Below are 21,475 nucleotides of genomic sequence, written 5' to 3'. Positions count from 1 at the left end.
TGCATGCTGTCCTCTCCGCTCGGACGTGCTTCCTGCGTCCGGCTGGCCATCCTCAGGACGCCTCAGAGCCTAGTCCCGCTGTGTCCGGTCAGTGTCACTCGGCCCCCAGGCAGCACGTGCCCAGGCAGCACGTGGAGGGTTTCTGAATGGATGGATGAGTGCCTCTGAGCTTTTCCGTGATCCCCCTTGGAAGGTCACAATCCGGGCCCAGACAAATCCTGGCATCTCCGAAGCACAGCGTGGGGGTGGCTTCCCAGCTTGGCTGGCCCTCCCCCTACGACTTAGCGCTGGGGTCCGGCCTGTGGCCCAGATCAGCTCCTGGGTCCGGGGTCCTCCCTCTTCTCACTCCGCCTGGGTCTCTCAGCACGACGCCGCGAGGGGTAGTCCCTTTCCTGTCCTCTAGGTGACCACAGCTGCCTCGCTGGGCCCCAACGGGGGCTGAGGGTCCTCAGACCTGGACCCCTAAGCCTCATCTCCACCTGCGCGGGTATGAACTCAGCTCCAGGCTGCCCTGTGGGGTCACCTGCGGAGAACTGGGGCGACGCAGGAAAGGGGATTCTGAGATGCAGGGGGCTGGGTTCGTAAAGTGCAGGGGGCGGGCCTGGGACTACCTGTCCTCCCGCTTTCACCTTCCCCCTCGCCCCCGGCCCGCAGCTTCAGCGGGGCTCGCAGGGACCCGGAGCACGCGCCGAGAGCCCCCCCTGCACCTGCACCGAGATCGTGGGGCGCATGCGCGGACCGAGGAGGGCGGGGGCCGAGCCGGGATGGGTCCTGTGGGTCCCGCATCCCCGCGCCGGCGGTGGGGATCCGGTATCCGAGTGGGGCGTACTGCGCTGCGCTGGGACGCGCTGGGCTGCGGGCGACGTGGGCATCAGACCCCTCTCTGACCGCGTCCCCGTGCCTGCAGCCCGTGCGGCGCCGGGCGCAGGTTCCCAGGGGCGCCGGCCCGGGGAAGCCGGGGCGCCCCCTTCCCCAGGACCCCGGCCAGGCGCCGCGTTCAGACAAAGGGGCGGGAGATGGAGATGGAGATGCTTCCGTGACAGCGCCCGGCGGCCGAGGAGGAAGAGGAGGAGGAGGAGGAGGGCTGCGGGCTCCGGTGGCGCGGCCCCAGGTCCGGGCGCTCACAGGCCCGCGCTGAGCAGCGGCGGCGGCGCGGGGACGCAGGGGCCAGGCGGGAGGCGCCCAACCCGGAGCCCGCGGAGCGCCCATTCCGGGCCGGGACCCCGGCCGCACGCTCGCTCGTTCGTCCCCGGCCACCTCGCGGGGCTCGGCCGCTCCGTCGCGCCCCGGGCCGCCCGCGCCGCCCCCTCCCGGCCGCCGCGCAGCGCCCAAGTGTGCCATCGGGCGGGCGCGGAGGCGGCGTCTGCTCCCACCCTCGAGATCACATGGTGACCCTCGGCAGCCAATGCAGTGGACGCTAGGACCCTGCGGGACCCCGGGCGCCGCGACTGCACCGGCGCCGCTGCATTATAAATACTTCTCCAAAATGCGGCGTAGCTCCCTGCGCGCGCCCCGGCCGCCCGCCGCCTCCGCCCCGCGCTCCTGAACAGCCGCCGCCGCCGCCGCCGCCGCTGCCGCCGCCGCCGCGGGTCCGAGGGCGCCGCGCCCTTGCCCTGGGCCCGGGCTGAGCCCGCTCGCAGCCCGGCCCGCGTCCCTGCGCTGCGCCGCCCGGCCGGGTGCATGCATTGTGGGCCTCCCGACATGGTCTGCGAGACGAAGATCGTGGCCGCCGAGGACCATGAGGCGCTGCCGGGGGCCAAGAAGGACGCGCTGCTCGCCGCCGCCGGCGCCATGTGGCCCCCGCTGCCCGCCGCTCCTGGGCCGGCCGCCGCCCCCGCCGCGCCCCCGCCCGCGCCGGGCCCCCAGCCCCTCGGCGGCGCGGGGGGCGCGGAGCCTCCGGAGGGGCGCGGCGTGTACATCCGCGAGATCCGCGCGGCGGAGCAGGAGGCGGCGCGCCGCATCTTCTACGACGGCATCATGGAGCGCATCCCCAACACGGCCTTCCGCGGCCTGCGGCACCACCCGCGCACGCAGCTGCTCTACGCCCTGCTGGCCGGTCAGTGCGCGGGGACCCCGCGGGGAAGGCGGGGTCGGGGCCGCGGCCGGCCGGGCGCACCCCCGCCTGCCGCAGTCTGCGCCCGCCCGGCCCTCTGGGGACGCGCGCGGGACTTCCTCCGGCCCGCTCGCCCCCGCCTCGGACCCGGGCCTCGTCCTGGGACGGAAGCGGACCCCCGCCCCACCTCGTACGCGCGCGGACACGCACCCGCGCGTTCTGCGGAGGCCCGGGGCGAGGTGGCCCCCAGCGCTGGGGCCGGCCCGGGCTCGCGGCCAAGGCGCGCCGGGCTGGGGCGTGGGAACCAGTGCGGGCCGGGTACAGGGGCTGCGGGCGGGGAACTGGGGTCTCCACCTGCGTCCCCTTCCTGGTCATCCCGGTGGGGGCGGGGTGACGGCAGGTAGCGCCCGCTGCCGAGGCCCAGCGCCTGGCGCGTGTAACTATATATAATTCGCGGGGCGGGGGAGGCTGCCTCGGCGGCTCTGAGCGCTAATTTATGAGGGGAAGACAGCCGGCTCCCTGGGGTTCCGGGGGAGGGTGTGCGCCGAGGATGCAGAGCGAGGGGGCAGTGGGCCCTCACGGTGGGCGGCCCCGACAGGGGCTTTGGGGCTTTGCCCCTTGAGGCTCTGCCGCGGGCGGGTGGTTCTCCCCATTTCAGAGGTGAGGAGCTTGAGGCTGCGGGGTGGGACTTTCCCAAGGTCACGCAGCAGAGGCACTTTCGCTGCAGGCACGTCTGCATCCCGGTAGCCTAGGCTGGAAGCAGTTTCCCCCTGGCCCCTGTCCTCGCAGCACCCAGAGGCTGGCCCAGGGAGGGCTCTTGGCTGGGGCCCTCCTGTGGGAAGGCGGGGCCCCCACTTCCCAAGGGTGGGACGGCCTGCAGATGCCTGGCCAGGCAGCTCTTTGGCCCCCTCCCCCGCCCTGCCCCGTGTGGGCCAGGCTGTGGACAGAGCCCCTTCCCCAGCTAGCGGGCCGGGGCGATGGGCAGGGGCCACCCCTCAGTAGCCCTGTCCTGGGCTGTGCCCGCCAGCTATTGAGGGCAGCCTGCCCAGAGGCCACTGCGGTGCTCAGCGTATTAAGAAATCCTATGATGTCAGGTTATAAAGGTAACGTGTCCTATGGTGAGAAGTTTGATAATAGGGAAAAGTACAAGGAGCAGCTGCGATGTTCTTTGCTCTTCCGGAGAAAACAGGCCTGGCGCATTTGGCATGGTCCCTCCTCTGCGCATGTCCCTAACTGGCTTACTTACCAGGGGCTGGTGGGCCGCTGGTCTGCGGGGCTGTCCCCACGGGCTCTGCGCCACCGACCACTCACCGGGCGCCACCTCTCCCCGCAGCGCTCTGTTTTGCCCTGACCCGCTCGCTGCTGCTGACGTGCCTGGTGCCGGCAGGGCTGCTGGGCCTGCGTTATTACTACAGCCGGAAGGTGGTCCTCGCCTACCTGGACTGCGCGCTGCACACAGACATGGCCGACATCGAGCAGTATTACATGAAGCCCCCTGGTGAGTCCCGGGGGGTCTCTGGACTCCTCCTCCCCCCTCCCCCCTCCTGCCCTTCCTGCTGGCAGAGCTGCCCCCAGCGCAGCAACCTCGGGGCAGGGCTGGGGCAGGGGCTGGGCACAGGTCAGCCTGGGCTGGGGCACCCCCGTGACCCGAGGCTTCTGGGTGCCCAAGGGCTCTGGCCGCAGGCTGGCAGGCGCTGGGGTTGGCAGGACCGGGCCCTCTGCCCTGAGTATGGCCGGGCTTCTGAGGGCAGGGCTCTGAGTGGCCTGAGCTGGCCCTGGGCCATGGGGTCCTGGCCCCGCTGTTTGTGCTGCCCTGGTGCTTCATGGGGGGAAGGGGGTCTTTCTCACCTCTCTCCGGTCCCGTTCGGCTGCCTTGTTGGATCCTGGGCCGGCCTGGAATGCTAGGGCCCTGTGTGGCAGAGGGCCATATGGTGGGGAGAGGGCAGAGATCACTCTGGGGCAATGAGGACCCTAGGAGAACAGGGGTCCCACTTCTGGTCTCTGGGCCACTTAGTAAGCCCAGGGTCTCGCCCCGGCCCTGGCCTTCTGTAGAGGGAGGGGCTGGGACCTGGTCTGCAGCCATTCTTTACTCTCCAGGCTGGCGTTGAGGCAGGGTGGGTCCTGGGAGGCAGGGTCCTGCTTTTCTCCATGCCTGGAGCTGGGGCATGAGGGCCTTCCAGGTGCAGGAAGGTCCCTGAGGAGAGGGACAGAGTGCGCCTGGTTGGTTAGGGTCTAGCAGCATCCTGGTGGGTGCCAGGGAAGAGCAGTGGGGACAAGAGAGGCGAGGCGTCCCGGAGCAGCGGTGACATGCTCTGGCCCGGCCAGCTCCTGCGCGCTGGTGGCTGGTCCTTTCCCCGCCCCGAGGCTGCCTGGCTGGCCTTGGGCACCTTTGGCTCTCCTTGACCCTTTCCCAAGCCCAAACAAAGCATCTTATCAGCCTCCATGGAGCTCTGGCTTCAGCCTGGCTCCCCCCAGGACGGGAGGGGACAGAAGCGTGAGACCCACCTGGCACCAGAGCCCAGGCCGCAGGAGCAGAAGAGGGGTTGGGGCCCAGCGTGGCCCTGCCCTCATTGGAGTGCAGTGTCCTTGGGTGTGAGATGGGGGGCTGGGCCCTGCTCGCCCCTCCTGAGATGTCTGGTGGGTGTGCAGGAAGATCCCACAGGGGCAGAGAGGCTGGACAGCGGCTGGTGGGGCCGTGCTGGACTCGTGGGAGCTGCTCCCGCAACGGGGGAACCAAGGCCTGGGGAGGCACGAGGCTCCCAGGACTGTGCTGACCTCTGACCTGGGCCCGGGCAGGTGGGGAGAGCCTGAAATCCCGGACAGTGGGCATGTCAGCCAGTGGAGGGGGCGGTCAGCTCCTTCCCGAGCTCGGGCCACGTGCCCGGTCTCAGTCTTGGGGTCTGACGGTGAAGGAGACAGGAGACTGCCCAGCAGAGCTGACGGGCTGCTGGGGGCCGCGTTGGCAGATGTGGTAGTGGGGGACCCCCAGGCATAGGGCGGTGAAGAGTTCTTCCGGGCGGGGGTCCGGGGAAGGAGCGTTAGCAGGGGAGGGTTTGGCCACTGCAGGAGGGAGGCTGGGGCGGGGGCCTGGGGGGTGGCTGGCGGGAGGACACGGCCGTGGAGGCTGGCATGGCCGTGGAGGCTAGTGTGGCCGTGGGTAGGGCGTGTGCAGGCTGGGCTCCTCGGAACAGGCACTGCCCCCTGGCCTTGCCTCCTGTAGCCCCTGGGCTCTGGGCCCCCAGAGGAGATGGCTCTCCCCGTGGCCTGTGCCCTGCAGGCCTCTCTCCTCTGGTCTTCACTCCTCTGTCCCTCTTGCTCCCTCATCTCCCTGAGGTCTTCCCCCTCCTTCCCCCTCCTGCCCTGCGTGGGGCCGCGATTGGTCTGGGCCAGGGGTGGGGACGGCTGGCCTGAGCACAGGGCTGGCTGCCCAGCCTCAGGCCCAGGGTCAGGGAGGCTCCAGGGCTGCTGTGGGCAGCAGGCAGATTGGGCCTGGCTCCCTCTGCTGGGGTGGCTGTGTCATGCAGTAGTGCCAGTGGCCCTGACCGCCCCATTCCCCGCAGGCTCCTGCTTCTGGGTGGCCGTGTTGGATGGCAACGTGGTGGGCATCGTGGCAGCGCGGGCCCACGCGGCGGACAACACAGTGGAGCTGCTACGCATGTCGGTGGACTCACGCTTCCGTGGCAAGGGCATCGCCAAGGCGCTGGGCCGTAAGGTGCTGGAGTTCGCCCTGGTGCACAACTACTCTGCGGTAGTGCTAGGCACGACAGCCGTCAAGGTGGCCGCCCATAAGCTCTACGAGTCGCTGGGCTTCAGGCACATGGGCTCAAGTGACCGCTACGTGATGCCTGGCATGACCCTCTCGCTGGCCGAGCGCCTCTTCTTCCAGGTCCGCTACCACCGCTACCGCCTGCAGCTGCGCGAGGAGTGACCGCCACCCACCTGCCCGCTGCCCCGCCCACCGCTCCGTCCGCCTGTGCCCTCCTGCCCGCCGCCCGGGCCGCTTTCAGACGCTCACCTTGGCGTTTGTGTTGGGTTTTTCCTTTTTCGGCACCACACGGTTCTTTGGCTGGTTCTTGGGGGGGTGCGGGGCCGTTGCTCATCCGTGACACTTGGGGAGGTGGGTTGTTCCCAGCCACACCCCTTGCCCTCCCCAGTCTGCTGGGGCCGCATCCTGAAGAGTGACAGCGTGGACCACCGCGAGCTCACGCGGCTGCCCGGCCCTGGCGCGAGGGGCCCCTTCCAGCCCACCCCCGGGGTGGGGGCGGGCCCAGCCTTGCCCACCAAGCACAGAGCCTCTGTAGTGAGGCCCCCGCCCGGCAGACCCCTGGCCGCCAGCCAGGCGGTGGCTCAGCCGTCAGTCCCCAGCAGGTGTGGCCTGCTGCACCGGCCGGCCACTGCCCCACGGGGCGCCGAGCTGGCTGCGGGCCCGCTTTGCTCTGTGCATGCTGAGGCTGTGGCCTGGCTGCAGCATGCCGCATGCCCACAGCCTCCCGCCCCCTGCCCTGCCTGGACTGGACCCAGACTGGTGAGCGCCCCCAGCCCCAGCCCAGCCTCTTGGGAGGCCTGACTGTCCACCTTGCCCCTTGCTTCACCCAGTTCAGCTTTGCTTTGACATCGGATCACCTGTCTTTCCTTTTGGTACCTGCCCCTCCTGTGCCCGGGCTTTGCCGATGGGTGGCATCGCCCAGGTGTGGTTCCCATGGCAACATGTTGTACAGCCGTGGTCAGGGCCCTTCAGGAGAGCAGGGTAGGAGGCGGTCATGAGGTCATCTCTCCCCCAGTGCCAACTTGATCCCGGTGGCCTCCCCCAGACCTCCCTGAGGACCTCCTGCCTTGCGGCTGACGGGCTCCGTCCTGTGAATCTTACCAACCCAGGCTGCTGCCTGCACCACCGAGCCCACAGCTTCTCCCAGCCTGAAGCCGACCTATTTTTTAATAAGTTATTTAGACAGAATAGCACTCTGCATGACTTTAATTCTTGGGACAAAACGGTAGTTTATACCTTCACACACACACACACACACACACACACACACACCTGTGTGGTCTAGAATGCACTATTTCTGGCCCAGTTGGGTGGGGGTGGGTGGCCGGGTGGGTGGAGGGCTTCAGTTTGGAATCTGGAGGGAGACCCTGACTTCACATAATTTCCCCCCAAAGAGCATTCCTGCTTTGTGAGGAGGCTCCGGGCTACCCCTGTCGAGCTCTCGTGTTGCAGGACGGAGGGCAGGATGGGAGCAAGTTCCTGGCAGCCTCCCAGTGCAGGAGTTCACTGTGGGCTCTGGGAGACCTGTGCCTCCACCCTCTCCTTCTTGAGGTCTCAGGCAGCGGCCTTTGGGTGCGGGGGTGGCCCAGAGGGGGAGAGGAAGGCGGTGGTTGGCAGTGCCCGCACGTCCAGCTGTAAGCCCGGACCTCGCCTGGTGGCAGGAGGGCAGAGATGCCCGCCAAGACCCCCTTATTTGGGGATTTGGGGGAGGGGAAGTGGCAGGCGTCCTGGGCCACTGAGCTGGGTCCCACGCGGCGGGACCGTGGAGGGAGCATTCTTAAAGAGGCGCTTTGGAAGTAAGCAGATGGACGGAACAAGCCTAGTTTCCTGAGGGGCCTTTTGTGCTGTCAGCAACTGAGATACTTGCAGAACACTGTACAGACCCCGTGCTCCCCTGTACATTCCCCCTGGTGGCGCCCGGTCCCCGCTCGGGGGTGGGAATTTTGTAGACTGTACAGAAATCGGCACCTATTTTCTTGCAGCTCTCAGATTTTGTTAATCCGGATTATACAGACAGACGTAAAGTGTTTTAGCAAAACGGAAAACAAACAGTTGTGCCTTTTTCCTCTTTCTGTTTGCTTCGGTGTCGGCTTGGGGTGGCCTTAGTTGGCGTGGGGCAAGTTGGGGCTGCAGCTGACCTGAGGCCTGGCCGGGTGGGAAGGGCAGGCGGGGGCCCGTGACGTCCGCGTGGTGGGTCGTGTCTTGTCAGGTGTCAGGTGGTGGCACTGGGACGCTGCCAGCTTCCTCTGATCCTGTGCCTTTGGGCCTCCCGTCCCTGGGGCGGGGCCCGTGGGTGGGGCCGCCGGAGCCCCCGGGCTGCCCACGTCTGCTGGCATCGACCGAAGTGCCTCTCTGGTGATGCTTCTGGCAGTGGTGTGGCCCCTCCCGTCCTGCTGGTGTCTGTTGATGCTGCGTCCTCCCCGCGCCCCAGTCGGTGGCCCGGAGGCTGGTGCGTGCTGGCTGGGCTCTTGACCTTTCCTTATGCCCTCTTGCTGCTGCCAGGAGAGATGCCAGGAGGGGTGTGGCAGGGTGGCCATGTGTCCGGAACTCTGCTGTCCAGCTGCTGCCTGGCCCCTGAGGTGGGCAGAGGCACCTATGTGCCCCAGGCTGGGTGCTTGCTGAGCCCAGGTCAGGACCCTTGCCCGGCCGGCGTGCGGCTCCCGGGGAGCACGGGGGGCAGGTCTCCCGTCCTCCCCCAGCCTGGGAGCTGACTGCTCCACAAACATGCACTGAGATGTGAATTTTATACCTTTGTAGAAATTCTGATGTTACTTCTTCTACCTCTGTGAAGCGTCCTCCTGGGGTCCTGCCCAGTGATGCGTCTGGGCGGCTTCTCTGCACTGGGCGGCCCTGGGCCCCCTCCCCTCCCTGCTGGCTCCTGGGCCTTCCCAGACTGGAAAACCAGCCCTGGGCCCGGCACCCGTGCTCAGGGGTCGGGCTTCCAGGGCTTCTGTTGTCTGTGTCTGGAGCGGAAAGCGGGAGGCAGAGCGCTCAGGATGTCTGCGTTAGATGAGCCTGGAACACAGGCCCGATGGGCACGTCCAGGCAGTGGCATCCAGGGCAGCTGAAGGCTCCAGCACCTCTGGATGGCCCAGTGCCACCAGGGTCCTGGCATGTGGCTGGCGGGCCATCCCAGGGGTAGCTCCCCCTGCCCAGGTATGGGCTCTTCAGACAGCTGGCCCCCGACGGTGGGCAGCCAGGGTGGGTGGTGTGCGTGTGTTGAGGCCAGCCAGGTGGCCCGGCCCCACGAAGGGCCGTGGCAGCGTCTCCCACCTGGTACCTCCATCGTGTCCGGCCTGGCCTGCCCCTGCTGCCCTTGGGTGGAGCGGGGGAGGGACGGGGGGCAGAAGGCTTGGGCTGGGAGCCCACACGGTCCTGGGGCGGCCCCCACCCTGCTCTGTGTGTCCTTTCTCAGGTGGCCCCTCTGGCATCGGGCAAGTGCTTGGGAGGCTCTCTGGGCCACAGGGCCTGGCTCTGGCTTCTGGGAGGCATGTTGACACTTGCGGGTGTGGGTCTTTGCCCGTCCTCGGGCGCTGGGCACACCGCTGGGGCCGCCTTCCTGTCAGTGTCTGGGGGATGGCTGGACAGTGGCCCCAGGCCTTGGGAGCCTGCTGCCTTTCCCTGGCCATGTCCTCCGTGTTCCTGCTGCTCCTGTGTCTGTTTGAAGCCGCTTCTGTGAATCATTTTGGCCACAGGCTGTGTACCTGTGCTGGTGGCCCTCTGGCCGAGGCTTTTGGGTTCGAGTTCTGGGCTGGGTGTGGGGCAGATCCTGGACTGTGTTTGCTCCATGGTGCCAAGGACAGGCTCTCAGTGACGGCGTGAGGTCCACTGACAAGTGGGCTGCCCAGGGTCAGGGAGGGGAGCCCCAAGCTAACTGTTGTTGGATGTGGTTTTTTAACAGCAATAATTAGCCGTTTTGGAGAAGGGGTGTGCCTGTGTGTGTGCATGTGTGCCTGTGGGTACGCGCACACGTGTGTGCCTCTGCGTGTGTGCGTGTGTGCGTGTGCAGGGAGGGAGCCTGGGGGCCGAGGGCCCGCTCTGGCTGGGAAGGGGCGGCCGGGAGGTGCTCGCGGTGCGGCTGGCCTGAGGCCTCGTTCACGCTCCTTCTCTGGACCCAGCGGACCTTGAATCTAGCGCTCCTTCCTCCCTGGCCAGGGGTGCCGGACGGCCTGTGTGAAGGGGGGTGACCAGGATGAGCTTTTGCCCAGCTCTCTGGCCGTGTGGGGAGGGTGGCAAGGGCAGTGACACTCAGCCAGACTGGCCGAGATCAGATTTGTTGGACCACGGCTGCCGTGGACACGGTGCCCTTGGGCAGGCAGAGCCCAGAACGTGTCATGGTGGCTGGTTTCACTTACTGTGTTTACCGTTTGTGAGCCCAGGACTGAGGCGTCTGTCCTGACATCCCAGGATGTACCAAACAGCCCCCGAGAGGGCCCGGAGGGGCCGTGCACTGCGTCCAGAGGAGACAGGCTGCAGGGCTGGGGAGAGGGTCCCAGGCTTCCTGTGCGTGTGTGAGCGACGGGAGGGGCCGGGAGCAGTGTCCCTCCGCCTGCCCAGCCCCCAATGCTGCTGTTTTTCAATAAAACCGGAGTTGATGGAACCGGGCTCCATGCTTTCTTGAGGTGTCGTCTGTGCAACGCTGGGCCAGGAAGGGCTGCTTTCCTGGAGATGCTGGGCCCCTCCTCCTGGAGGCTGGAGCAGGTGCCTGGGTGACCTGTGGGCTGAGAGGCCCCCGTTTTTGTGTCAGCAGCCCCGGCCGGGCTCTCCTGCAGGCCTGGGGGTCTGCCCGTCTGTCTGACGCCTCCTTGGAGCAGGTTGGCTCTGAGGGATGCCATGAGGTGTGGGACCCCCAGTGTCTGTAAGGAAGGGAGGGTGATGGGATGGGGGTATCAGGCTGGAGAGCAGGGCACGGGGGTGGGGCAGGGACGTTGGGGCTCAGGGTGGACATACACCCAGCCGTGTCCAAAGGCTCCTGCAGCCCACCCAGCATGGACGGCTCTCCACAGCAGGCCTTCCCCTGGCTGCGCTCTCCTGCCCTGGCCTGGCTTCTGGGTGGGAGGGAACGTCCTCGCAGGGTCCATCCACCCCCCAGCCCCGAGGGTGTCAGGCGTGTTCCCTTCTCGCGGGTCCGACTGGGATGCTCTGGGACGTGCCCACCCCACGTGGCTTCCCCCCACAAGGCACACGGCGGTCTGCGCTGGCCCAGAGATGTCAGCCCCCAAGGACGGTCGTTTGCTGGAGTGAGATGCTCCTTGTGAAGCCCGGCAGTGGTCTTGCTTCTGAGGTGACAGAGCATGAAGACAGGCTGCCACTCAGACATACGGACACACAACAGAGGCAGTGGTGTGGAGGGCCCTGGCAGCTCTCCAGGTTCTGGAATGTTCTATCACATGGCGGTCAGGCCTGGCCATCTGGACGCTGCACAGCCCATGAGACCAGTGACGAGGTCTTGAAGCCATGAGAAAAACGGGCCTGGGCATGATAAACTGTGACGATCCACGTCACTCAGAAAAGATGATGCCATGTCCCGTGGGCTCTAGTTGCCATTAAACAGGAGCAGAGTCCACAGCCGGTGGGGGGGGGGGGGGACCCGTGCCCACTCCTGGAGCTGCATCTGGGCCCTGTCAACATGCTCGCCCTGCCCTGGGTAGGCGCTGCACCCCACTTGGAGGGTGGCATGCAGAGCCTGGACCCAGACCAGGGTCTGGGAATGGGGCCCCGGGATGAGACAGGCGGCTGGGCAGTGGTGCGGGGCAGGGTCGGGGGGAGCCCAGCTGCAGTCCTGCTGGGACACCTGTCCCAGTGAGGTGACCTTCCCCTGCCTCAGTGTCCCCACCATGCCAGGGGGTGGCACCTCTGTCACAGGCTGCTGTGAGGCTCCAGGGGTGCACGGGCCATGCCCTCCCTCGGCCCTGGGGGTCTGTGAGAACCAGCTCCCGTGGACACCTGGCCGGTGAGCACCTGTGCACGGGCCCCTCTGGCCCTCAGGAGGGCGGTCAGGCCGTGATCTCTGGCCAGTACGTCACTGCCCCGGCCCTGGAGGCCCTGGGAGCCAGGCTGCTGGCAGCTCCTGGGCACCCGCGAGGTGGTGAGCAGCTGTCAGCCTGGGGCAACCTAGGGCTGGGCCACTCCTGCCTGGGGTGCTTGCCCTGGCTGTGCCGAAGCGGCCGAGGGCTGCACACGTGGCGTATCCCACCCAAGGGAAGAATTCACGCGGACAGGGCCGAGCACATTCACAAGAGGCGTTTACTCCGGGGGGCACCCAGCTGCCCCAGCTCCAGAGGGAAGGTGGCCCTAGCCGAGTACCAAGCGCTCGACTCTGACCTTGGGAAGGCCACACAGCGGGCTGGTGGAAACCAGTTCTCTTCCCCGCTGTTGCCTGCGGCTACAGACCAAATGAAGGCGAAAAATGCGTGCACGGGGGTAGGCGCTCGGGGGCCGGCGGTGGCTGAGCGGTTGCTTGGAGACTCGGCAGGACGGTGGTGGGGTCACGGGCCGGGGCCTCCTGCAGTGGTGCCAGCTGTCCCCACGAGCGGCCGACACTCAGGCTCACCTTCAGGGGCACCTGCGGGTGGCAGCCAGAGGTGAGCGCCAGACCTTCCCAGCCACCGCCCAGACCCCCACGCGGGCAGCCACTTGCCCCAAGACACACAATTAGACACGGCCACGGCACCTCAGCTATGGACAGACGCACACTCACGCACGCTCACACGCACACACGGCAACAGGTAAACGGGCTCACCGCACACCCACCCTGTCACGATGCCTCGACCTTGTGTGAACCCCCCCTCACCTGCCAGGGCCCCTGTGCGCAAGGAGCTCGTCGGGGCTGGCCAGGCAGGGGGCTCTGGCATAGGGAGGTGTGTCCTGGGGCCACCTGGGGCCCCCCAGGGGGATCAGCTGATTTCAAGAGGTGCAGAGGAGTCTGGAGAGCCCTCTAGGGACCCGATCCTGAGAGCACCCTTGACCACGGCTCAAGAGCTCCCTCTCAACGGGAGGGGGCCGCTCACAGCTGCAGCCCCCTGCCACTTGCAGGGCTACTAGTGGGGTGAGGTGGGGCTTCTTGGGCTCCTGGGGACCTCGGGTCCCCCACGTCTCCACCTGCCACAGGAGCAAACGCCAACCACTCCAGAACACGGGAGTTCCCGTCCCTGGCTGGGCCTGTGTGGGCGCTCCTTCATGCTGCCAAGCTGCCGCCCGCAGGGCGAGGTGAGGGGTGAAGTTAACCGTGGGATGGGTCCTTGGGCCCCAGGGGCACAGAGCGTGGCTGCTTCCAGGGCAGGGAGGAGGGAGCGACCATGGGACGAGGGGCAAGCCACCCTTCCCTGCAGCCTTTCCAGGGGCTCCAAGGTGCTTGTTGACCCTGTGCGCCCCATGTGCAAGACTTCAAGGACTCTCACCTCCTTGTTACTCCTCCACCTTCCCCACCACCCTGGGGGAGCTTGGACCCGAAGGTCTTCCTGGTGGGGACCTGGAGCCCCTCTGAGAGCCAACAGCCAGCAGTCTGGCTGGGACTGGCTCGGCACGTCCAGGTGCACCTGGGGCAGGTGGTGGTGGCCTGGGGGGAGGGCTGATGAATTCCTCCCCCACGCCTGGCCCTGCCCGGCCCCGCCCAGCTCCTGCCCCGCCCCCTCACCTGCAGCTGCAGCTCCACCGCTGGCACGTGCTGCAGGGCCTCCATGGTTCCCCTGACGAGGGCTGGGACAAAGGCAAGACAGAGGGGCAGCCCGAGCCTGCCTGGCAGAGCTGGCGCCAGGAGGGCACCCGGGCCCCAGCCCTACCCCAGCCCCCAGGATCCCCGGTTCTCCCAAGTTCACAGTCATGGTCACCTGTACTGGTTGCCCTGGCAGCCACTGCGGCTCTCCCCGACTGGCTCCAACTCCCACTGGCACGTGCTTGAAGGCGCCTTAACGGGCCCCAACAGTGGGTGCCGCGAGCAGGGCCCTCGGGTCCCAAGCGTCGCTGTAGCCCCGCCCACACGCTTGTCTGCAGCTGCGGGCCCCCTGTGCCAACCCCACCCCGGGTGGCCAGGCCAGGCAATCCCGCTGGCCCGAGAAGCCTGGGCAGGAAGACCTGTGCCTCCGCCGAAACCCCTGTGAAGTTTCACATGCCCGTGACGCTGCAAGGACAACTCCATGGCACTGGGGGCTGGGCCGGGTGCAGCCCGGCGGGAGGGCTGGCTGGCTCAGTGTTCCTCAGGGTTTGCTCTAAGTTATCTGACATTTCAGTACAAAGATCGCCAAAGGAACGCCCAAGGAATGGGCAGAGGCTGCCTTGTCCTCTGTCCTCCGCGGCCCCAGGGGTCCCTGGCTGACTCGCGGGGGCACGGGGCCTGGGGTGTCTGGCGCAGGATCAGCTGCTGCCCGAAGGCCTCGCTACCCTCTCTGTGCTTGCAGAGGGACACTGGTGTGGCCGGGGAATGGGGAGTCACTTGCTGTGGCTCCTGGGTCCAGCTGTGGGGAGGTGGGCGGGCAGCGTGGGCCCAGCCCACTCTAGGGGAGCACTGCAGAGGGCCCGGCCTCCCTGGGGAGCTGCAGGGTGTCCAGGTGCTTCTAATGGGAGGAGTCGGACCCTGACACCCCCTCACTGGGTGTGCAGACAACGCCAGGTCCTCCTGTGTATCCCCTCCTTTGTGCGACTGACTAAATGAGTGACCCCGAGTAACCACTGGGCAGAGGGGCGGTGGCAGTCGGGCAGAGCTGGCTCTCTCCCAGGCCTCTCCCTGGGGTGACCCGTGTCCCCGGCCTGCACCAGATGGCCCAATGAGGGCAGGGTCCCTGGGCTGGGGGCCCCAGAGCCCCATCCTGGGTCTGCCCTTTGGGCCGCCATCAGGTGTGTCCTGACCACCCAGCATTTCAGAGATGGCAGCCAGCCCCGGCCCACACCGGGTTCACCTGTCTCGTGGTCCGTGGCTGGGTCGAGACCCCAGAGCTCTCCCAGCACAGCGCCAGGTGGTGCCTCTGAGTGCTGGCCTGTGGCCGAGGCCCCTGCATCCCTCAGGGAGCCACAGGGAGCAGAGCCTCGATGCCTGCCTGAAACAGTTAGCAGTTGCCCCCAGGATGAACGGGAACTGGACTGTTCCTAAGACGGCTCCCTCCAGATGTAGGACTTTTTCTTTCCTTTTTAACCAGCAGCTGAGCACCCGCCAATCCCATCAAATGGTTTGTTTCAGGCCCATTATTTCCAAACAGATTTCAAATGATGATGTAGGATGGGCCCCCCTGTAGAATGAGGCCCTGCGTTGGATGTGGCCCCATGTAGGACGGAGCCCCATGTAGGATGAAGCTCTTGTAGGATGGGGCCTGGTGCAGGATGGGTCCCCGTGTAGGCTGAAGCCCCGTGTAGGGTTAAGCCCCGTGTAGGACAGGACCCTGTGTAGGAGGGGACCCTGTGTAGGATGGGTCCCCGTGTAGGGTTAAGCCCCGTGTAGGCTGAAGCCCCGTGTAGGACAGGACCCTGCGTAGGATGGGGCCCTGCTATGGGTTGGTTTCCCAGCTGTAGGATGGAGGTGCGTGTAGGCTGGGGCGCTGAGGATAGTGGTCTCACCACTTTTCAGGGCAGGTCTCTGCAGGTGGTGGCGGAGCTGGGGGAGGGCTTGGCCAGTTGTCACTTGGGAGCTGGCTGGGAGGCTGGTACCCAGCCCTAACGCCCAGACCTGTACTCGCCCCACCCTCGGCCACCTCCCTCACAGGCCCTGCAGGGCCTAGAAGGACCAGGGCCCTAGGGCTCCTGCTCTCACTAGAGAGGCAGAAGAGAGGCCCCCATGCCCACTGCAGTGGTAGTTGTTTAGGGGAGGACTCCTGCCCAACCTGAGGACTGAGTCGGGGACAGGTGGTCTCTAGCTTCAAAGAATCCCGGAGGGCTCACAGCGGGTGGTGCCTGTCGCGGGGGCAGGGTGGGACCCAGGCTTGGAGTCTGTGCTCAGCCTGTGGGCCTCAGCCACCCCGATGCTCCAGCACTAACCCTGCTGCCGGCCCCACCGCCTGGCTCCCGCCGGCCTGGGGTCCCAATGTCGCCCCCATCTTTCCGGGGCCCCTGGGGCTGATGCAGGGCCCCCAGTAGCGTTCCCCAAGGGCTGCTGGCCAGGGAATGGCCGTCCAGACCTCTCGAGGGCCCCCAAACAAGGCTGGCCCTTCTGCAGGGGGCACACAGCAGGTGCAGGGAGGGGGCCTGTAAGCCCCCAGGGAGATACTGTAACTATTCGTGAAATAGAAACAACCCTGGCTCCTCTGGGCTCACCTGCGAACTCAGGAATCTGTGAATCCTCCACTTCAAACAGCAGCTCGTCGTGAATCTGGGCAACCAACCTGCAAGACATGCGGTGGAGGGAGTCACCCCCGTGCGTGGGCCTTCTGTGCTCTGTCCCTGCCTGTGACAAGGGGCGCATGGGGGGCATGTGCACGGGGGCGCGTGGGGCACTGCCCGGTGCTGGCCAATCCGCCTAGGTTTTGGCACAAGGTGCCTGTGAGGATGTGGCTCGGTGGGGAGTGAGAGGACCCAGGCAGGGGCTGGTGGGTGGGGGTCACGGCACCGTCACCAGGACAGCCTGCAGGAGGAGAACACAGGTTAGAATGATGCATTGGAGGCAGAGGGCCCAGGGTAAGAGGGTCTGGGCGACCCCCTGCCCCCCCCCAACCTGGGGAGCCTGACAAGGACACAGTGGGGCTGAGCATTTTGAGGAAGAAGAGCCCCCCTTGGACCATCGCGGGGGCAGGGGCTCTACTCGAGGCCATTCTGCAGGCACAAGACCCCAGCATGTCCCTGCTCCTGGGTCCTGGCCCACGGCCTGGGCACCTTGCTGCTGCCCTCCTGGCCACTCCCTGTCCCCGAGACACCACGCTCCCCGCCTGGGTCTGGGCCCAGGGCTGAGCTCCAGGGGAGGAGTCAGCACTCACTCCAGCCCACTCCGCTGGACAAGTCCTTGCTCGATGCCCCACTTCTCTGAGCCCCCTCAGGCATCCCCTTGAGGGGTGTCTGTCCCCACCTGCCTCTGGGTGAGGAAGAGAGAGGGGGGGTGTGGACGCTGCAGTGGAAGGAGGTGTGTAGGCAACAAAGGTGCTGCTGAGGGGCAGGGCTCCTGGGAGGACGCAGACTCAAGCGCCAGGGACTGGCAGGTGCGCATGTGTGCATGGGGTGGGGATGGAGGAGGGGGACACCCCAGGGATCGGCCCTGGAGGCTGTTCCTTGGACGTACAGAACACGGTCTGCAAGGATCTGGCCAGCATGGGCCAGGCGTGCCCCGCGCTTAGAAGGTAGGATCTGGGGGCTTCCCTGGTGGCCCAGTGGTTAAGAATCTGCCTGCCAATGCAGTGGACACGGGTTCAAGCCCTGGTCCGGGAAGATCCCACATGCCGCGGAGCAACCAAGCCCGTGCGCCACAACTACTGAGCCCGCGAGCCACAACTACTGAAGCCCGTGCAGCTAGAGCCCGTGCTCTGCAACAAGAGAAGCCACCGCAATGAGAAGCCCACTGCACCGCAATGAAGAGTAGCCCCCGCTAGCTGCAGCTAGAGAAAGCCTGCGCGAAGCAATGAAGACCCAACGCAGCCAACAATAAATAAGTAAAATAAATAAATTGATTAAAAAAAGAAGGTAGGATCTGGGTTGGCTTCTGACACCTACTGGGGGCTGTGACCTCAGACCCGGTGCCAGCCCCTCCTTGGGGTGGACGAAGGAGGCTCGCCCTGTGCACTCAGGGAGGGGGGAGGCGTGGTGCAGGATGGTCTTGAGGGCCTGTAGCCCTCAGGGAGGGTAAGCATGTGGGGGGGTGGGGGGGCATGTGCTCTGCCCTCTGTGTGACCTGGTCTCTGCCTCTAAGACGCTGCTTCCGAGGGAAGGGGCCATGTCCTGTCCTTGTCACCGTACAGCCTGTGCACGCTTGTCATTGTACTGCGTGTCCACAGCAGGCAGAGGCAGCGCCTGGCAGAGCTGTGGGCCCAGGGGCACCAGGGAGCTGGGGCTGCACAGGGAGGGGAGGCGAGGCCCCCGGACAGGGGTCACCACAGTGGTGAGTCTGGCCGGGCGCAGGGAGCAGTCTTCAAGCCCAGTGCAGAGACGGACTGTGCCGGCGCTTTCAGAAGCTGTGCAGGACTTTGTAACCGAGAAGCACAGAGCTCTACCCTGAACCACTCTCCCCTTTTCTCTGTTGCTGGGTCGGGGGGAGATGAGGCTGTGTTCCCAGCCACCTGCGGTGGGTACCCCCCAGCTCCCAGAAAGGCTCTTGAAAGGGCTGACATGCGGGGGGGCGGGGGCAGGTACCCTTTCTAGCACCAGTACTTTCTCCTTTTGCCTGCTATGCGTTGTGATGGCTGGAGTGGCCGCCTCTATCACGGCCCCAAGAGGGAAACGGCCAGGGAGCCAGAGGGACTCCAGTCCTGCCGCCCTGAGCCTCTGAACCGAAGTCAGCAACTGGACCCCTCACGATGGGGGAAAGTCCACTTACGTCTGAGCTGCCGTGAGCAGGCACAGCCCATCCTGCTCGTGGGAGTGAATCCCCAGGGCATGCTGGGTCCAGCCCAGGCCGCAGGCTGCTGGCCGGCAGACGCCGCAGTCCCGCAAGGAGGGGGCCTGTATTTTACGCGCAGCCTCTGGCCAAGGGCTCTCGGCTCTGTCCTCCGGGCAGCCAGGCCGGGCTGGCAGCATTGCCACTTACTTTCTTGAACTGACTTCTAGGCCTCTGGTGGGGTCTCGGGCTCCCGAGAGTTTTCATACTTTTTGAAATTACATCGTGAAATTCTGAGTTGCTGGCATGCCAGCAACCTAAGAATAGGTTTGAATTGTTAGTCACTCACACATCTCTCTCACAGCTGACTGCGACATTACCATATCTCCAGTTGGAAACTGGGGCACAGGAAATGCACAGGAGGCGCCCGGGTGGGGCAGGTGAACACAGGTGTCAGACCCATTGTTTCCCAGGAAGCGAGCTGATGGCTGAGGAACTTCCCGTCCCTTTGTCCTGCGCGGACAGGCCGCACATAACCGTGCTCTGTGGGGACGCTCCAGGAGCGCCTCACCTCACCTCCCGGCTGTGGCCTCCTCACCTCACCTCCCTTCCAGGCGCCCTCAGCCCTGAGCACACCCTGAGGACTCATCTGAGAGCACAGGCGCACGGTGGCTGAGCCCCAGGCCTTCCCGCGGCCTGGCCACAGTCCTTGAGAGACACGGCGAGGCCCCACGCCCCTGCCGTTACGCTGTTGTCCTGACCTGCGCAGGTGACCACAGACGGCCGCTCTGGGGAGCCTGGTCTCAGTGCCCCCGCAGTCCCTCTGTGCTGTCAAGGTCAGGTTTTGTTAACGGCTCTGCGTCCTTCCTGCTGGACCAGCGTGGCGTCCTCCTGCCCCCAAAGGCCCAGCCTCCCATCCGTCCACTCCGGCCAGTGGCTGCTGTGGTCCAGGCCATGGTCCAGGGGCTTGCTGGCTGCCCCAGCCTTGCTTCCCATACATCCTCAAGGGCCCAGGAGCTGCAGAGCCCTCTCCACCTGCTGCCCTGTCACCGTGGGAAGTCCAGGGCCTGCTGCCCCCATGTCCCTCAAGGCTGCTCCTCGCTGCTTGGCTGGTCCTGTCACCTGCCCTGGGCCCCGGGCACCTTCTCTGTCCCTTCCTGAGATGGGGAGAGCAAGAGCCCACATGCCGGGCTAAGCCTGACCACAGATGCCCTCGGGTTGCTGCCAGGTGGGCAGAGGGCAGAGGGCTGCCTGTGTGGTGGGATGACCCTGCTGTCCTGTAACCATCGGCAAAGGAGCAGGGTAAGTGTCCTCTGAGGCTGCCACGCCGTCCAGTGGGGAAGCAGTGGGGCTGCGGTCCTCTGCACGAGCCCAGGGGAGGAGAGTCTGCAGCGTGCCGGGGGGCCCAGTGCTGGTCTAGTTCTGGTGATTTGGGCCGTGTTGCACCATGCTCTCGGGTTCCCTTCTCTACGTGCAGGTGTTGGAATCGACAGCCTCCAAAGCTTCTTTCCAGCCCCAACATGGTCTGAAACCTGGAAGGGCCTGTCGTGGGGGTCTCACGTCGGAAGAGAGGAGGCCACCCCCCCCCGCCCCCCGACAGCTCAGCACGAGGCCAAGTGAGCTCTCGGCCAACGGCAGCGCTTGGGGTCACAAGCCCCCTGGCCTTCCTTCCCCAGCCCGTGGGCAGTGAGTGGAGGCCGTCCTGTGGTTCCAGCCCGCGGGGCACTTCGGGGCGACTGGACCAGGTGCCAGGAGCCCCAGGGACGTGTTCCAGTCACGTTGCTTCAGGCAGATACCAGCTCACGCGTGGCCCGCATCTGCCCCCCCACCACCCCGACCACTGACATCGTCTTAGACCTTTCCTGCCACTCCAGGGAGAACAACTCAAGTTCACACGCACAGCGTGGACGGCCGTGTTCCACACTGGCCTGCTTCGGTTTCTGAAACGACACGAAGCGGTTAATGTGTTCTGTTATGAAACGCGTTTCCTGAAGACAACACAGCGCTGGCAAAAGGGATGGCCACCGGGTTTCTGAATTCCTGGATGAGGACTGTCACCAAAAAGCCCCAGGCCCTCGTATGCCACTTCCCTTACCCATCCCACAGAAACTGGAGATGGACCAGACCTCCTAGACGTGAGATGTCGCGGACGTGGAACAACCGGTGCTAGCGCAGGCCCCACACACCCTCACGCGTTTTACCCTCAGAAAAGGCACAAGTGAACAGGATGCAGGAGTCGAGCAGAAAGCCACGAGGAGCCCTGGATGGAAGAGGCGTCTGGCCTCGGCGTGTGCGTGCTGGGGACGGCCGGCAGGAGAGACCTGGCGACAGGAGAGCATCTCCCACTCAGCTCCTGCCCCCTCACCTCCCGCAGCTGCTGCAGGAACCGGAGACAGCAGCCCAGACCCTGGCGCAGCTACCGCAGGGCACCTGGGGTAGCACTTATATCCTGCCGGGTCTCAGGCTTCTCACCCTCTGTCCTTCCTCCCAGCCCTGGGGTGACAGCCGGGGTGGGGCTGCTCCTTCCCAGGGGTGTAAGGTGAACCATGGACCAGAGGAAGTGCCCCGGGGCAGGGGCTGTGAAGGCGGAGGCCAACAGCGGTGGAGCCTGGGAAGGTCTTCTCCCGTCTCCTTTACTAGGACACGACCCTGCAGGCCAGGGCCTTTGCCCCGGACACACTTCTCTACAAAGTTGCTGAAATTGACAAAAGAACGTAGGCTAGAACATCAAAACGAACAGGAGGAAACATCTGAAGAAGTAAAGGCGGAAGCTTGTTAAGCAAAGATGAAAGATGTCAGGCAAGGAAAAATCCCATGCCTTGAGGATATAAAATAGTATCAGAAGCCTAGAGAAAACCGTAAGCTCACATGGAAAAGGGTGGCCACAGGCCAGCAGGCCCCGTGGCCCAGAGGTGGCGGGAGAGGGGCCAGCTGTCCTCTGTGCTGGTGACGCCCTGTAGCGCAGCGGAGTGAGCAGACGCCCCTCAGGGTGCGGCCCATGAGACCACTTAACGCTTCATAAATTTTCATCACCTAACCCGCCATGAGCTTCCTCCCCAGGTGCAGACAGGCTGACGCCCGGGAAGGGCTCCTGAGCAGGCAGGCCCCCGCTGGCCCACATGTGGAGCCTGGGAGGGCCCGCAGGGGTGGCAAACAGACATAGAGACCAAAGAGGGAGGGAGGCAGACCTCCTGGGGTCGGACATACTCACTCC

The 21,475-nt window shown here is 65.8% G+C and overlaps 2 protein-coding genes across 2 annotated transcripts in view; one reads left to right on the top strand and one right to left on the bottom strand.

The window, feature by feature from the left end:
* The first annotated feature begins 1,575 nt into the window (after window positions 1–1,575).
* On the top strand, window positions 1,576–10,419 carry NAT8L (N-acetyltransferase 8 like). The gene is made up of 3 exons (XM_033419609.2): window positions 1,576–2,056; window positions 3,387–3,551; window positions 5,614–10,419. The coding sequence occupies exons 1-3, from the start codon at window positions 1,681–1,683 to the stop codon at window positions 5,979–5,981; spliced, it is 909 nt and encodes a 302-aa protein (XP_033275500.2). The 5' UTR covers window positions 1,576–1,680; the 3' UTR covers window positions 5,982–10,419.
* A 1,686-nt stretch (window positions 10,420–12,105) lies between these two features.
* POLN (DNA polymerase nu) overlaps window positions 12,106–21,475 on the bottom strand; it is a 157,914-nt gene continuing 148,544 nt past the window's right edge. The window contains exons 22-24 of the mRNA XM_004265219.3: window positions 16,059–16,126; window positions 13,456–13,517; window positions 12,106–12,384 (exon numbers count right to left, since the gene is read on the bottom strand). Of these exons, the coding sequence (XP_004265267.2) occupies window positions 12,205–12,384; window positions 13,456–13,517; window positions 16,059–16,126 (310 nt within the window). The 3' untranslated portion in view covers window positions 12,106–12,204. The remainder of the gene's footprint in view (window positions 12,385–13,455; window positions 13,518–16,058; window positions 16,127–21,475) is intronic.

Source organism: Orcinus orca, chromosome 4 (genome assembly GCF_937001465.1).
Source record: "Orcinus orca chromosome 4, mOrcOrc1.1, whole genome shotgun sequence".
Classification (NCBI taxonomy): domain Eukaryota; kingdom Metazoa; phylum Chordata; class Mammalia; order Artiodactyla; family Delphinidae; genus Orcinus; species Orcinus orca.
This window is presented reverse-complemented; position numbering and strand designations above follow the sequence as displayed.